Here is a 17192-nt window from a genome sequence, read left to right as displayed (position 1 = left end):
GCCCATTTTCTTAGACTAATTTTTACTGATATACTGATAAAGCTGGCCGGAGTAGTTTGTCGTTGTCTTATCTTCGGAAGTTCACATGTGTAAGTGATGTGGAGTCTTTTTTAAATGTCTCTCTTTGGTGAATACATATCCTGGTGAGCTCCAGCTTGAGGCACTAATTTTAAGAATGTGACAGAGCTCAAGCTGATACTGACTGTGAGGGTTATTACCTTCTTTGGGGCTTGATAAGCTTTGTTGCAAAATGTACTAAATCAGAAAACAACTGCTTTACTATGCTTTACATGATTTGAGTTTGTGTGGATTAAACCTGTGATTGAACCTGGTTGTCTTTTAAAGGCAGTGGCTGTGGGGAATATAGGATATCCTAATATGAATTAACAAGTATACTGAAATTTAACAATTACAACAGAATCCTTGTAAAAACATTGATTGAATGTAAGGTTTGAACTTAATATCATTATGTTCATTCAGTTCAAAGCTAAGTGTCACAAAATCTTTGTTTCATGATGGGTTTCAATGATCTATCTAATTGTCATACTGTTTTGTTCCAGAAAAATGTGAAGGAAATTATGGATTCCAATGGCATCAAGGTGGTTGTGGACCTTCTTACCCTAGCTCACCTACACACTTCAAGAGCCACGGTGCCTCTACAGGTACTGGACACATTCTGATTTCATTATTAGCCTGTATTTGCCTTCCTAGCCACCTGTCTGTCCACTCATTGGCTTCATTCTTGTCATGACTTCAACCATACAACACAAGTGTTATTTGAGATATTTCATACAACCTCTAACCAGAAATTGTATATTGTATCTTTGCTTGGGATGTCACAATACAAGTATCTCCTGATACCATACATATTCTGATACTTAATTCAAAGCATTTTTGCATGAATTGTTTTGTTTCAATGGGGATAAACATTAAAAAGGCTTGAAACTTCCTGAACATCTGGTCTCATGCTAAGCATTACTTTATTTTTGAAAAAACTGGTGTGTCAGCACCAGTTAGAAAAAGACTGAAACAGAATTTAAGTAATAAAACTATCTACAATATACAGTGTAGATAGAGCATAAATTAATAAGGATAAATTTTTAAACTCATCCTATTTCACTCTTTGCATTCCTCCTTCTTTCGATCCCTTGCGTGGAAATGCCCTTGTTCAAAGTTTCCAGCTTTTAAGCTTCATTTGCCAGCCACCCATGCATCACCATGACGACCACTCCAGTATCTAGGTCATGCACCCGGATCTCGTGCAGCACGTACGCTGTCCTGGATCTGGTCCATTGACTGCCTCATCATCCTCTTTCTTTTCACCTCTGTGGAGACATACATTTTTGGGGAGAGAATATTTAGGCCTATATTTTTCTCCAAATTATGGGAGTTTGGGGGCACTAATTGCATAAAAACCTGCATGAAGTGTGCGCACATATTTTCTCCAGTGGATCCTCCTAAATTAAGCTGTGATTGTATTTGGGTTCACAGTGTTCCGAATACTCTCATTTGAGGCATTGATAGACTATCTTAAAAAATGCCAAAAGAGAGGGATTGATCACCCATCTGAAACCAAGGATACTGAACATGGACACTTTGCGTCCAAGAACCTAAACGTGTGACCAAGACTAGCGGTCATTCAAGTGTGAAATTTGTTGTGAAACAACCACTACAGACACGATACTTCCGTGTCAGTGGAAGAAGATACAATTCCCACAGTTTTCTGCACGACAAAGTTCCCACTGGTTCTTCAGTCTTTACAGGGATCCACCGACTACAACAAACTCCTAGTCAACAAGTACATCACAAACAAATGGTACTGCCAGTAACTTTTGACCAGTCGACCGAGATATATCTTCTCAGACCCGATCTACAGAAATCATGTATCGACTTTGGAGATCGACCAGCCATACCTCTACTCTGATCGACCAAGCTATTCCGGAATAATCTACTGTGACTCTAGTAGAAACCAGGCATCGACATGGCCTACCAGACACAGAGAGAGTAGAGAGCAGTCTTGACCCAAGGACATTCGCCAGGTTCATTCAGAGTCGACTTCGAAGGGTCGACATTCTACAGAGAAGTCAACATCAAACCACGATCAACCCTCCATGGGTTGACATTCTCCAGGTTGACATTCAGCGGGTCGACATTCAGAGTCGACTTTGAAGGGTTGACATTCTACAGAGAAGTCGACATAAAACCACAATCCACCCTCCAAGGGTCGTCGTTCCTCATGTTGAATGTAACCTTGACACTTCAGTTACTATAGAGATGTCGACTGGGATCGACATTGATCTCAATCTCACCAATACCAACCTATGAGATACTTATCCTTATCTGACAACTGATCGATACAGAGACCATTGATATTGGCCCTACCCCATATATCCTCTTACAGCAGACTATTATTGATACGCTGCTACTCCCCATCGACATCGAGATCGACAGATGGAATGAGATCGACCCTCCTCACACTCACGTTCTGAGTTACTGATAGCGACGCACACACACGAGCGATCTCCAGACAAGTCACACCCTCCAGTTGTGACACTTCCCTCTTGAACCGGGTACAGTACGGCTCCTCCAGTATCGAATCCCCTATCAACTTCACGGGATCAGAGTGATTTGTCTGGTCAAATCAGATCTTTCTTTAATCCGTTTGACGGTCTTACAACAAAGCACCGAACAGTCGAGGACAGATACAGGACTCGCTCCTACAATGATATGGAAACAAGATAAGGAATAGAGATAATAATTCCTCTACTCTGTTGGATGCTACTCCTGAAAGTCAGACTTTCCCTCCGTCATCGCGGTTTTGCCCAAGTCATCCCATCCCTAATCCTCACCTGGATCGCAGACACTCTCCATCTACCTTGTAGAACTTTAAAGGACGACATCAACTCAGGTTTAGTGATGACATCTAACCCGGGTTCTCACATTACCTAACCGCCAGTGGCTATCATCTAGCCGCGACCCCGGAACTAGATGGAAACATTGCATCTATTGCCCCGAAGCGCACATAGGTTACATCTGTTTGAGATGATAAGGAGTAAGGTCATCTGGATCTTGCTATTAGGCAGACCCTGCCATTACTGTCCACTATTCTGCCGGGCATAGAAGCGATAGGCATATTAGTTCATCACACTAAGACTTCGGATGAACTTGATACAGCAAGTTCCAGGATGTGATGGAGCTAATTACTCACCTTTTACAGAGGAGAAAGAAAATTCTGACTTCCTTACAACCCCCTCCGACCTTATAGACCCTTTTGACCTGGTTATGCCTATGGATTGTGATTTAAGCCTACCGTTTTTCAACATAACGCCAACACTGGGCCCAGTGGGATGGCGCCGTCTGTCATACGCCGAATTGGAAGCAAGTTACGCCCAACCACTTGGTCCATGACTTACCTAGGTTTCCTAGTCAGACCAGTCAAGTCAGAGACCACTCCGGTCCAAGACGTTACATACATCGGAGCAAGATTCCATCTAGACAGGGGATATCTATGTCCACCAGAGGATCAAGTTGACAAGACTAGAAAGATGATCTAATCAATCTCAAGTCAACCCAGCAAGTCGCTGAGGTGGTGGATGTCTCTGCCAGGCAACTTGACATCTCTGCAGGATATGACCTTAGAGGAAGGCTGAGGCTACATCCTCTACAGATATGGGTAGACTCTATACGATTGAAGAGCCTAGAGTTCCAGTCTCAGTTACCTCCCGCTTTGCTACAAGACCTCCATTGGTTGATCACAGAGAACATGTTATAAGTGGCATCCCTCTGACTTATCCGACGCCAGAACATCATCATCTATTTACAGACACATAAGGTTCGGGATGGGGAGCTCATATGGACGATCTCACAGTACAGGGATCGTTGAACACAGAGGAGAAAAACCTTCATATCAACTGCAGGGAAATGAAGGCCATATGTTACGCTATCCTCGAATGTAAAACACTACTTCATCTATCATCAATTCTCATAGCCACGGACAACACCACAGTAGTGGCATATATTCAGAAGCAGGGAGGAACCAGATCCAGCTCCCTGATGACGGAGACTACATGATTGTTTGCCTTGGCAGACTCCTTCAAATGCCTGATGGAAGCGAGACATCGGGAAACTGAACATACTGGCCAACAACCTCTCATGTCGGGGGAGAATAGTGGCAACAGAATGGACATTACATCCACAGATCTCCAGCTGGATAACCAAGATATGGGACATGCCACACATTGATCTATTTGCCACCTGCCAGATCCACCAACTCACCAGATCGACGCTCTTTGATGGATTGGATGAATCTATTTGGCTACGCATTCCAACCATGGTCTCTCCTAGACAAGATCATCCACAAGGTGGAGGAGACAGATTGTGTTATAATACTATTAAAGCTACTAATGGAGGAACCCATACAGTTACCACTTTGTTGGGATCTGCTACGACAGCCCAGGTCCAGCATATTCCACAAAAAATCTGCCCAGCCTACATGAAACCGCCTGGAAGTTATCGCTCAAAAGATGCAAACATCCAGTTACTCTGAGCTTGCCTCGGATTCTGTGGCAATATCGTGGCGACCATCATCCTCCCTTTTATATGACAACAGATGGGACACGTTTGTCCAGTGGAGAAGGTGACTAGGGATTATTGATAATGCTGCATTAAATTCAGACACGTGACGATAGAAGGTTACAGATCAGCCCTTCATTCTGTACTTCAACATGATGGATTATCTATTGGAAACCATCACACTCTGAACAGATTAATGAAATCCTTTCTACTAGAAGTTTTTAGGACCCCTCATATCTTCCCCAAGTAGAATCTATTTGTGGTACTATCGGCACTGTTAACATATAACCTTACGAACCCATGGCGAAGGCTACCTTACTTCAAAAACCCAGGAAAATATCGTTTCTGCTAGCCATGGCTACAGCAGCAATAGTTAGACTATTTTAGTCTTACCCATGATCAACATTGGACTTCTATAATGATAAGATCGCTTCCAGAATTTGTGGCCTAAAACCAATCTACCACAATGGGACCATTGGGTCATAGACACTATATAATTCTGGCAGTGGGACCAACAGTGGATCACCCAGATAGACTCTTATGTCCCATCAGAGCTCTCAAGTTCTATCTCTTGGCTACAGGCCCACAAAAACACCTTCACCACTTCACCAGCTTTTTTACTTACGTGACGTGCAGCCGGACCAACAAGGCATGTATTATCTTGGTCTTGGTGTTGGGGAGGGGGGGGGGGGGGGGGGGGATCCGACACCAGCAGAGCATCAGAGGGTAAGTACATCCTTGATTACTCTGCTTATTAGGTGTAGGAGGGATTAGAAGCACCTTAAATGTCATCTATCACCATTAACCGGAAGTGATGTCATTATTGGAAGTGATGTCAGCACCAGAAATAGCTGAACAAAGCCCTTCTGACGTCTTTGGGGTAGAAATAACCGGAAGTGACGTCAAAACTGGAAGTGGCGTAATCGCCAGTATTATAGGTCACTAATCAAGGTTTAGTTGTGTCAAAATCAGCAAATATAACGGTAAATCTAGTGATAATATCACATATTTGACTGATTATTGACATAGTTTCTGATTTTCAAGTCCTCAAGGGGAATTTCAGAGAGAATTATCTCAAGTAGGATTAGAATCGGTAAATAATGGTTTCCAGAAGAGGACTCAGTGTTTCCGTTAGCTTTTTTGTCAGCCGGTCATTGGACCGGCTGACTAAAAATATACTGGTCCTTTTCGGACAGTCCCCCATGTTACTGTGTAAAAACATACCTTTCGATCAGAGTTTTCTCTTTTTATTTCTGAACTGTAGATTTGCTGCAGGAAGGTGTTTTTCACCAGAATGCATGTTCAAGATCATAAGATTGGTTAATCTTCGCTGGCAAAGTCGGTTACGACTTGCCGTATGTATGCGGTTTTGCAGACTGAAGCCGTGTTCGGCTGCTACGCTGCTGACAGGTATCGTCATGGCTACAGCTGCGAAAACAGCAAAATCTGGATAAATATCCACATAATCAGCCATGATAACTCGACAATTCTGTTGAAGTGTGTGTGTATCAAGTCCCACAACTGTAGTTTTGTAGCTGGCGAAATCACGGTTGGCCCGGTCGCCATCTATGATATATGTGACGTCATTATTTATTGGACCAATCACAGGACTGAAATGGGTAATCAGCTGATTTAGGGAATCCCTTCCATAGTTATTCAATTCTTCACGTGAATCTGGGAAGTGAGATGGGTTCAGGACTTTGTCAAGACAAGTAAGGGTAGACAGACTGTCTTCAGGAAATCTGGCATGTAATGTACTGCACAATTCATCGATGAAGCCTGCACGTGAATTTTGAAAAGCGTTCACCGAACGTGCATCTGCATATGTAACTTTCACACCACGAAACACGCCGTTTGTGATGTTGTCAATAAATGATTGCTCATTTTCTCCTGGTGTTTTTAGCAATCTTTGCAATGAGTTGCAGGTTGAGTTCAAAATTGGCTTTATCATGCCGAGATTCAGATTGTTTTTCTGAAATATTGTGACAAGTTTGTCCATATGATACAACACATCTGATAGCATGTAGGTTGTTGCAATAAATGAGTAGTTTTGATTTTTTTCTAGATGTTGACTGCTGCACCATTATTTCGCTCTGCTGCTGCTTCTTCTATTTCCATGACAAGTGCTGGCCAGTTATCTTTCGTTCCCTTAACAGCCCTCCCTACGGACAGCCAACGCACACTGCACGGCTGTTTTACACTTGACAAATCGGAATCAGAAAGAACCTCTGACAGTTCACGTCATCTGGCATATCTCATCGCTGAATATTCCTACAGTTTTGTAAATGCTATTCAGTGTTTCTCTATAGCGATAGTCTTAGATACTTTGGCTGCATCAGTGGATGCTAAAGCCACCCTGTGGGCGATACAGTGCACATGAATCATGAAAGGGCTGCCACCTTGTTGCAGTCGAACACCGACCCCACTTCGCAGTCAAGTCATCACACTTGCGCCATCAGATCCAAGATCGAAAACTTTTACGATAGGAATGTTCCACTGTACTAACACCTCTTTAACCTTCTCTGTGACACACTCGGCCGTCCCACTGTGTACCGTAAAATTACCAAGAAATATTGTCTCAGGTTTTCATTTTAGCACTACTCAACATAATCAGTTTTTTTTCCACAGTAACGTTTACTGTCTCATCGATGATTAAACCAACGAACCGGCTTTCCTTTATTTTTTCCTTTAGATCCTTAATAGTGCTTTCAACTAAAGCATGTTCCATTTCTTCCAATGAATGAGAATGTGTATATGCCACACCAGTTAAACTGGTACATCCATTTTTTCCTGCAAATCCAAGAGACTAGAAAATTTATTAGTAGCAAGATTTTCTTTTGCCATGAACAATACAGTTCTCATCATCACAGTCAATTTTTCATCATTTTTTTCCATTCCGCATTCATATGAGTTGCCATGGAAGTTCTTTGATACATTGTGGTAACAGCATGGTGATGCGCCGCGCCATCGCGATGCTCTTTCCATCATATTAATGCAACCTTTTGTAAATCCGTTTTGTTTACAAGCTGCCTCACATATCTTGCAGTACATCATAATTCTACCACATTCCTCTTCATAACGTAGCCATTTGAATTCCTTCAACTATTCAGAATTAAATTCCCGAATTTTAGTTTGGCTGGCCTTTTGACAACTGACAGTTGACGTATCTGACCCCGTCTCAGACACTGAATCAAGTTTACGTTTTTGAGCAACATTTTGACTACAATCACCAGTGCCCGTTTCTTTGTCACCCTCTTTGTCAGTCTCTGGGACAACTTTCTTACTTTTAAAATTTGATTTAGACCCTCTGTTCCCCAGCGTACTGTTTTTGCCCCCAAAGAATGATGACAGTGTCGTCTGCTTGCAGGCCATTATTACGGCGGTACACTCATGCCCAAGCTCCACACAGCAACAGCCCCTATCACAATATTACGTAACGAAGGTATAAGAGCTTGCAGTTACACGTGGCTCACCCTCCTACCCAGAGTTCCATGCGGTCAGCATAGGTCCTCTCAGATGATTCGTCACATCTCCATTCAAGCAAAGACGTATATATATACGTCTTTTATTCAAGATATTTCATCTGTTATATTTTTGACGAGCCTATCTATTTAGATATACATATGTCTTAGATTGTGTAAGTAAGTTTCATTGAGAAAATATCATGAAATGTGAAAAACTATCACTATTTGCATATTTATTCTTTGTTCACATTGGATCCCACTCCGGCGCTGTGGTGACTTAGCATCGCTCCACTGTCACAGGCTAATTTGCATATCACGTCACCGGACTTTTCTCTTCTTTGTAAACCAACGCGCTTTTTAAGAAATCAGAAAAGAACAGACTAATGCAAGTATTTGGGGGCGCTTTACATATTGATTTGCATAATTATATGGATACGCTACTACAACTGCGACAGTGAGTTGCATGACAATACATATGATATTTACACATTAAAATGACCGCATCACAATATAGCTCTCCGTAGGTTTAGATGACAGCACATGGAGCCCCAAAATATTTTGTCATGCACCTTTTGCATTTGTGGTAGCATATCTAGATCTATCTTATTTTGAAAAACAATATCTAAAGCTCACCAATAATGTTTGCATTAGGCCAGTCTGTTATGTTTTCAGAATAAGCACGTTTGTTTACAAACACGCGAAGGTTCAGTCACATGATTGTGATATGCAAATTAGCCAATGGCAATGTTCATGAGTGAGCACGTGGTTCTGAACTCATTCGGAAAATATCGTTTAAATCTGTTACTTGATTACTATAGCTTTGTTGTGTCAAGATACCAAAGATATACAGATGCAATCTGAATGAAACGAAACGAGTCGAGTCCAGTTTATTTTTAGAAAACTGGGAATTCCTTTCTGTGTGGAAGAGAAACACGGACTGATTTTAGAGTTGAGCGAACAAAGTTTAAACACCTTGTTGCAGACACAGACTCAGTTAAAGTTATTTTTTTCTAACATTATTTCTACTGGACACTGGGACCGTCACACTAAACATTTACCGGTCTTTGCCATTTTTTACCGGCCAAAAGAAGGTATATGCCAGAGAACGGAAACACTGGGACTGCTGTCAATTACACAGGGAGTTACTAGAGGCAGATCCCACTGGGATCCCGCTGGTATATTCTGGCAGATATGTAATGGAGATAGAAGTTTCGTAAGAATTATCGAACAATAGTTATCATTGTTATTAATTCTAAGAATACTACCTCTATTACATACTAATTACTCCCTCCGACCTCCCCGATTCATCTACCTCTAGTTGGAGATGAGGAAAAAAGTTATATGACCGCCATGCATTATGACATCACGGTGTTGGTAGTTATGAGACTACTTGGTGGCAACTAATTGTGTGTAATTGACAGTGAAAATTTTAGTTAGTGTGATTGAAGCTAAAATACAGTATTTATGGCAGATATGTAATAGAGATGGTATTCTAAGAATTATTAACAATGATAACTATTATTAGATTTTTTATTCTTAACAAGATGACACAAGACAACTACATTTACAAGTGAGAGGCAGAAAAGCTACAGGCACTGGCTATAACACTGGAAGTGGAATACATGCAGACATCATTTGTTGATTCACTACCTACTTTACAAACATTAAGGGAAGATTCACCAATACATTGACAAAATTGTTTCCAGCAATTCCTGACATAAATTATAATTAAGGTTAAGAAAATGTTAACGATTTCACACCTAAGATAAGTACAACTGGTCTGATTGTCAATCCACTGAAATAGTGTATATATGAAGAATATTTAAGTTTAAGTGCTGAAAATCTGAATAATATACAAAAGGAACTTATCAATATTTAATAAACAATATTTCCAAAATAACTTCACCATGATGTTATATAGTGTTACATATATCTGTTTAGCCATGATATTTTAAGAAAGCTGATTATGAATGGCATAGCACACTCAAAAAGTATTCCATATATACTGTAACAAATAGTTACAAATGTTATATTTGGGATAACACTTTCAAACCTACACTTGCCAGAGTGAGGCACCTAATCGCCAGCACACAAAGTCAGCGATCTAACCCACTCAGCCACTGAATCTTCCACGAAAGTGAAAATCCGACAACTGGTAGTCTAGATCACTTACTTTGAGTACATTCTGACAAGTGTAAATTGACATGGCTCCCATGGCCGAAAGCTATGAATACACAATGCCAAATAGAAAGTGGTCAAATGTAAGTGTGGGTTCGAATCCTGCACAGGACTCAACCCCAAAAAAGTACGAGAATCTGTACTTTACTAAGAAAGTGTTATCCCAAATATAACATTTGTAACATTTGACCACTTTCTAATTGGCAAATTCTGGTAAAATGGACAAATGAGTACAAAATGATACTCATCCTCTATTAGCTGTAGACTACACATTTTACATAATCTGATTTCCTTTGGAGTTTTGAAATATCTTCCCGTTTCAATATTTAATTCATGTGATGAACATCTGAATCTAGAAAATGCAATTCTGTATTTGTACAATAGTGGTTTCAAAAGATATTCTGGGGTTATAAAATGTTTTTTAAACACACTAAAGTACTGACATTTTGATGATAAAGCTAACAAACAATACCACTGTTTTATGTATGTTTGAGCCTTTGTGTACACAATTTCACAAAATGTTCAGGACAATCTACATTTTGACTTTGCCAAGTATAACCAAAGCCTAATTCTTTAATGAACTTTTTAACTGAAGAACCCCAACTTTGCTTTCCATTTTTGTCATACAATACCATCATTTCATAACACTTTCTTGGGTACCTATCATTTGGCATCAGTAATAGCCTTAACAACTACTTTATGACTTTAATTTGTGCATTTATATAAAATGGAAGCCTACCACATTCACCATATACAACTACATTGGGGGTGGTTTATCTTTACTCCTTAATATCTTTTGCATGCATAAACATGCACCCTTTCAATCAATTCTGGCTGATGTACTCCCCAAATCTCAGCCCCATATAATAGAATTGGCTTTATTTTTGTGTCAAAAATTAAAAAAAATTAGATTAAGATTTACACTCTCAGTAGATCTGAGACGTTAAGTATCCCATAGAGAAGTTTCTTTGCTTGTGTTGCAGCCTGTATTGAATGAAAATTCCAAGATAATTTAATAGAAAAATGTACTCCCAAATATTCATAGCTTGTAACTACGTCCAGATAACTGTCTTTGTACAACCATTTCTCCCTTTTTGATAACATACTGCCATTTTTAAATACAATAACTTTGGTCTTCTTTGTGTTAACACTTAAAACCACAAAATTTACAAAATTTCTCCTGCACATTTATCTGACTTAGTCCAGGTACAGTACTCGGAATCATTACGACATCATCGGCAAACAGAAGGAAAAATATTTTAACAATATCTGGTTGTAGCAGTATTCCACCTTTACAATTGTTTTGTATTTCTTCTGCTGCTCGTCAATAAAGAAAGTAAAGAGCAAAGGACTAAATATACATCCTTGTCGAACACCTACATTGCATTCAAAATCTTCTGAGTACCATTACTTCTTACACAAGCCTTTACTTGTTCATAGATACTTGATAATAGTTTCAACATCTTGCTGCTTACTCTTCGTAATTTAAGCAAGGCCCAAAGTTTATCACGGTTATCTGAGTCAAATGCTTTACAAAAAACTACAAAAAGCACATGAATTTTCTCTCCTTTACTTGATAAATAATGTTGAATTAAAGAATGTAACACAAAAATGTTGTCTTTAGTTGAGTACCCCTCTCTAAAACCAGCTTGTGCCTCATCTATTTTCTTAAGTGATTCAGCCCCAAATACTAATCTTCTATTAATGATATCTGAGAATATTTTACTCAGTATGCTTATAATATGATGCCTCTGTAGTTATTGGTATCATTTACATTACCTTGTTTGTGGATAGGAATGATAATGCCCACTGACCAATCTTTGGGAAAATTGGAGAGTTTTCAAAAATAGCATTAAACAAGACTTCTAAATATGGGACAATTATATCTGATGAATTCTTAAAAAACTCAGGTATTACATTGTCAATACCAGGAGACTTTTTCATTGTTCAATCTTTGTATACTTGAAGTTATTTCTTCTCTTGAAATAGGAAGATCTAATATATCAGCTACTAAACTAGCCTCCTCACTGTCTATTTCGATGTCTTCCTGCAAATCTTCACTGTTATTGTCAAAAGAAAATAAGTTTCAAATGTTTACACCAGGTATCTATGTTTATGTCATTTTTATAAACCTGTCTTTTACCATTCAAGTGTTTGAGAGTAGACCAGATCTTTTTTGGATCATTTATGCTACTTTCTATTTTTTCTCGTTGTCTCGCCTTGTATTCCTTTTTTTTTGACTTCTGCATGTACTATTATACTTACTTCTAGCCTGGTTGTAAATTGATAAGGATACTGCATCTTTAGTTTTCCTAAATATATTTCCTTTTTGAGGAATTCACACTCAATATCAAACCATTTCTTATCTGCAATACTTCGACCAACTTTCCTTCTCATACACATACCAGACTTACACAATGCTTCAACCAAACATTGCACACTTTTATTGATGTCAGTTAATGCCACTTCAATTGATCTGTGAAGTACTTCTTGTACAGTATCAGAGTAAAAAGCATCATGAAATTGCTCGTTCTTATCATTGTCCCATACAAACTTGAAACAATCACCTGTTTTACTAGCTGTGTTACCTAAATGTCTAGGAAATGTAACATCTGCTGATTGTAGACTGACGGTGACAGGTAGATGTGATGATTCAGCTCTTAATAGTAAAAGTCAGAACAGCAATGAAAAAGTTGTGGTTAACATATAACGTCATCAATTACACTAGTCCCGTTATGACCTACGTATGTAAAATCACCAACATCCGAGTCAGAGTCACATCTCCCATTCATTATGTGAACGTTAAGTACTGAGCACAAATACAGCAAACATTTGCCGATCTTATTAATAGTAGTGTCACGTGAATATCGCCTGATACGAAAATGATCAAGCACATAGTCCATAAGGTTGTGTTCATAGCCCTGAATGTGTTCAATTATGTCATCTTCAACATAGTCCGGGTCATTGCCTGTGCGGGCATTAAAATCTCCACCGAAAAAGGATATGACGTCCCTTTCTATATCCAACAGTATATCAAGAATATCTTCTTGAAAAAGGGAAATACAATTTTTACTTTCTAATCCAGTATAGTTATACCATGCTGAATTCTCAGGGTGAATATACACTGTGGAATATAAAACATATTATGTAAGACCAAAAAGTGTCCTGTCAAATAAAATAAATATACACCTCTTAGTATTTTTAGTCCATTTCATGTATTTAACAAAATCCTTTCTTAACAAAACACTTATCCAACCTGATAATCTCCCAGTTTTGGCTATTTTATCTGCCTTCTTATTTACTATGGAGAAGTCCTGTAACATTGATTCAAGTTCTTGTGGTATGTCTTTAATCCATGTTTCAGTTAGGACTACCACATCAAACGTGTTCAAGTAGTTCATTGTATCCGTATCCGTAATCTTTGAAGTTAATCCTGAAATGTTCCAAAATAAAAAACTAATGTTATTTCTTATCTCATTAACATATGTTGTTTGGGACAATTAAAGTGATGCGTCGTTAAATTGTCCAGGCCCTGGCCACACCCCTATGTCGTCCCAGACTTAGGGGGTGGGCTGTTCTGTGTCTGGATTGCTGTGCACTCTTTCCTTGGTGTCGATTACGTTCACTAGATGAGGTGTAAACGCTCTGGTGTCTCTCCGACAAGTCCTGGGACTCACTCTTTTCCTGTGCTGGTGGCTCCAGGCGTTGTCTCTCACTCTCCACTATCCTGCCCCCCTTATAGTAATACCGCTTGTTGGGGTTCTCAGTTCTTATCCTGTTCTTTTCTCTGAAACATTGTCAGATCAGTAGCAATCCCAAATCCCATTTCTTTTAAGGTCTCCCTCATTCCAATTGCCTGTAGTTGATCCTCCCAATGGGTCAGCCGTGCAGTTACTAGGCTTGGTTTCCCCTCTCTCCTAGATTGCAGCCAATCAGATCTCTCTATGTCCCTTGGTGTTAGTGGGGAATATTTGGGACCCTTTTCACAAGCTCTGTTTAATACATCAATAACTTTTCCTTTACACACACTATATGTTTCACCACTACTACTCTCGGGTATTCCATAGATTATGATATTGTTTCTTCTACTATGTCTCTCCTGATCTATTCTGTTTTCAAGTTGGCTGATATATTCCCGGGAACCTTCCATATCTTCAACCCTTTGTGCCAACTCTTCCACATCTAACTCCACCACATGCGTCTCCTTCCTATTCACATTAAGCTCCTCTCTCAATTCAACAATATCATCTTTGATGCACATTATCTCAGTCCTCAGGGATTTTATCTCATTGGAAACTCTTTGTTCAGAATTTTTTATGTGTTGAATGATAGCTGCCTTTAATTCCTCCATGCCATTATCAGAGGGGCCAGGGTTTAACTCTAAATCCCCTGATTGGAAGAGCAGTGATTTTATGTGTGGTTGGGATCTAACACTTATGTTCATATTTCGTTCTGTAAACAACGTTCCAAACAGTACAAATTGTTCACAATACTCACTTTCTATACACAGTGAGGTATTCTCAGACAATGTTGATAAGGTATAGTTCCTAGCATTTGCAGAAGACGTACCTGAAACCCACACAGACAGCAGTAGCGTTGTACACAACAACAACTTGTACACCATGTCTGTACTTGTACATTGTGCCTCATGTGAGTAGGTGTGTTGTCTTTCTAGCACCTGGTATAAGGTAGTCACATTGTTTATTAATTTCTTCAGAAATATTATTACGATCTGACTGGATGCGTGAGTATACTAGGGTTTTTTTTTTTTGTATCTCTTATGATGGCGTCTTCCACTTCAACGCTGACATGCAAGAAGTGTGGCCAGTTCATGCTGACTGGAGATCCAGATGACTTCTGCTGGAAGTGTAGAGAGGCTTCATGTACGGTAGAGTCGAGATGTGACATGTGTTCTCCCCTGTCCAAGTCTTTCATGAAGTTAGATGCCTCCATACTCATGGCGAAGCGCAAGGAGGCCGCGAGGAATAAAGTTGACTCTATCTTAGTGATCTCCCCAATCAGTTCCAGCTTGGGATTTGAGATCAGTGCTTTGGGAAACTTTTCGCCCAACAACAGGCCTCCATCGAAGAGATGATTAACACCTGTCTAGCTGCCATCACTTCGGTTTTAAATCCACTGAAGAAGTTGCAGGCTCAGCAGTCTTCCCCGGCCAGATGAGGCCAGATGTGGTTAAGCAGTCGAGTTAAGGTACAAGTTCCAGGTTCTACCATTCAGCATATCAGTAGCCCCTTGGTTATTCACCAGAATAACATAGAATAAACTTCACCCATTTACAGATGGCACGACTTCATGGATATCTAGATGATTTCCTGGCTTCCAATCAGAAACAAACCATGGGACAATCCTGACCCAACTCATGTCTCATCTCGAATTCCTCATCCATCCGACCAAGTCAGAGATTTGTCTGGTACAAGACATAGTCTACATCAGGGCCTGATACGGGATATCTTTGCCCGGATATCAGCCAATATTTTCAGCTGTTTGGGACACCCTGCATCTGGACCTCTTCGCGACATAGTCTCAACCATCAACTTCCGGTTTAATTCAGCCTGACCAGATCCGAGAGCTCTCCAGATAGATGCACTATCCATGGATTGGACAGGACTGGTTGCCTAAGTATTCCCTTCATTCTGTACTTCAACATGATGGATTATCTATCGGAAACCATCCCACTCTCAACAGATTAATGAAATCCTTTCTACTAGAAGATATTAGAACCCCTCGTATCTTCCCCAAGTAGAATCTATTTGTGGTATTATCAGCGCTTATTTTTTTCCAGAAGTTGATAAACTGGAAGTGACGTCAATCTAATTATCGGAGATAAATGATGAGTTAGAATAGAACTAAAGACATCATTTCATGATTATCAGCAAATAATGAGGTACTTCAGGTGAAGGTATCTCATATAGACTGATATCATCATAATACCCAATTTCAAGTTCTCTAAGAGAGATTCTAGAGTAATTACCTCCTGAGAGGGTTTGGATCTGGTAATATACAAAAACTCATACAACAGTATTGGATTGCTGTCAACTACACAGGGAGTTACATGAGGCAGATCCCGTCTTATCCCTCTGGTATATTAATTCTGGCTATGATGTAATAGAGGTAGAGGATTCACAGGAATTATCAAACAATAGTTATCATTGTCAATAATTCTAAGAATACTACCTCTATTACATCAGGAGGTACTCCCACCCACCTCCCCAATTCATCTGCCTCCAGTAGTGAGATGTTCTGGAAAGAAGTGACGTTTTTCCCACCTTTTTGCAAAGAAGAGCTGAAGAGCTACATGTGCTATTTGGGGAACAACTACTTGTGTGGAGTTGACAGTGAAGAGGACTTCTGTGGAAAATCTTAAGATTTAGTTATAGTGTGTCTGCAGCCAAAATGTGTAAACCATGATGATCTCATCTACATCAGAAACTGTGTTAACCATGATGATCTCAACTACATCAGAAACTGTGTAAACCATGATGATCTCAACTACATCAGAAACTGTGTAAACCATGATGGTCTCAACTACATCAGAAACTGTGTAAAGCATGATCTCAACTACATCAGAAACTGTGTTAACCATGATGATCTCAACTACATCAGAAACTGTGTTAACCATGATGATCTCATCTACATCAGAAACTGTGTAAACCATGATGATCTCAACTATTTCAGAAACTGTGTAAACCATGATGATCTCAACTACATCAGAAACTCTGTAAACCATGATGATCTCAACTACATCAGAAACTCTCTAAACCATGATGATCTCAACTACATCAGAAACTCTGTAAACCAAATCTGCTTCTGTTTTCAAAAGAGAATTCCGTACATGTACATTAATGAAGGCAAATTTCAACATCTACCTATAAACATTGGCTCTGTGCAGCCTGTCTGAAAGCAAGGTGTCCTGTGAAGGGTGTGACCCTAACAACTTACCATAGGCGGCAAAGAAGGGGA

General features: G+C 39.7%; 1 protein-coding gene across 2 annotated transcripts in view; it reads left to right on the top strand.

Moving 5' to 3' along the window:
* Positions 1-17192, top strand: part of LOC139463733 (dnaJ homolog subfamily C member 13-like) — a 510967-nt gene that overhangs the window by 172094 nt on the left and 321681 nt on the right. For both annotated transcript variants that reach the window (XM_071244983.1, XM_071244982.1), the window contains exon 28: positions 561-662. In XM_071244983.1, coding sequence (XP_071101084.1) covers positions 561-662 — 102 coding nt within the window. The remainder of the gene's footprint in view (positions 1-560; positions 663-17192) is intronic.

Source organism: Haliotis cracherodii, unplaced genomic scaffold, assembly GCF_022045235.1.
Source record: "Haliotis cracherodii isolate W230 unplaced genomic scaffold, xgHalCrac1.p SCAF_16, whole genome shotgun sequence".
Lineage (NCBI taxonomy): Eukaryota > Metazoa > Mollusca > Gastropoda > Lepetellida > Haliotidae > Haliotis > Haliotis cracherodii.
The sequence above is the reverse complement of the archived record's forward strand: the minus strand, read 5'-3'. Positions and strand labels throughout refer to the sequence as shown.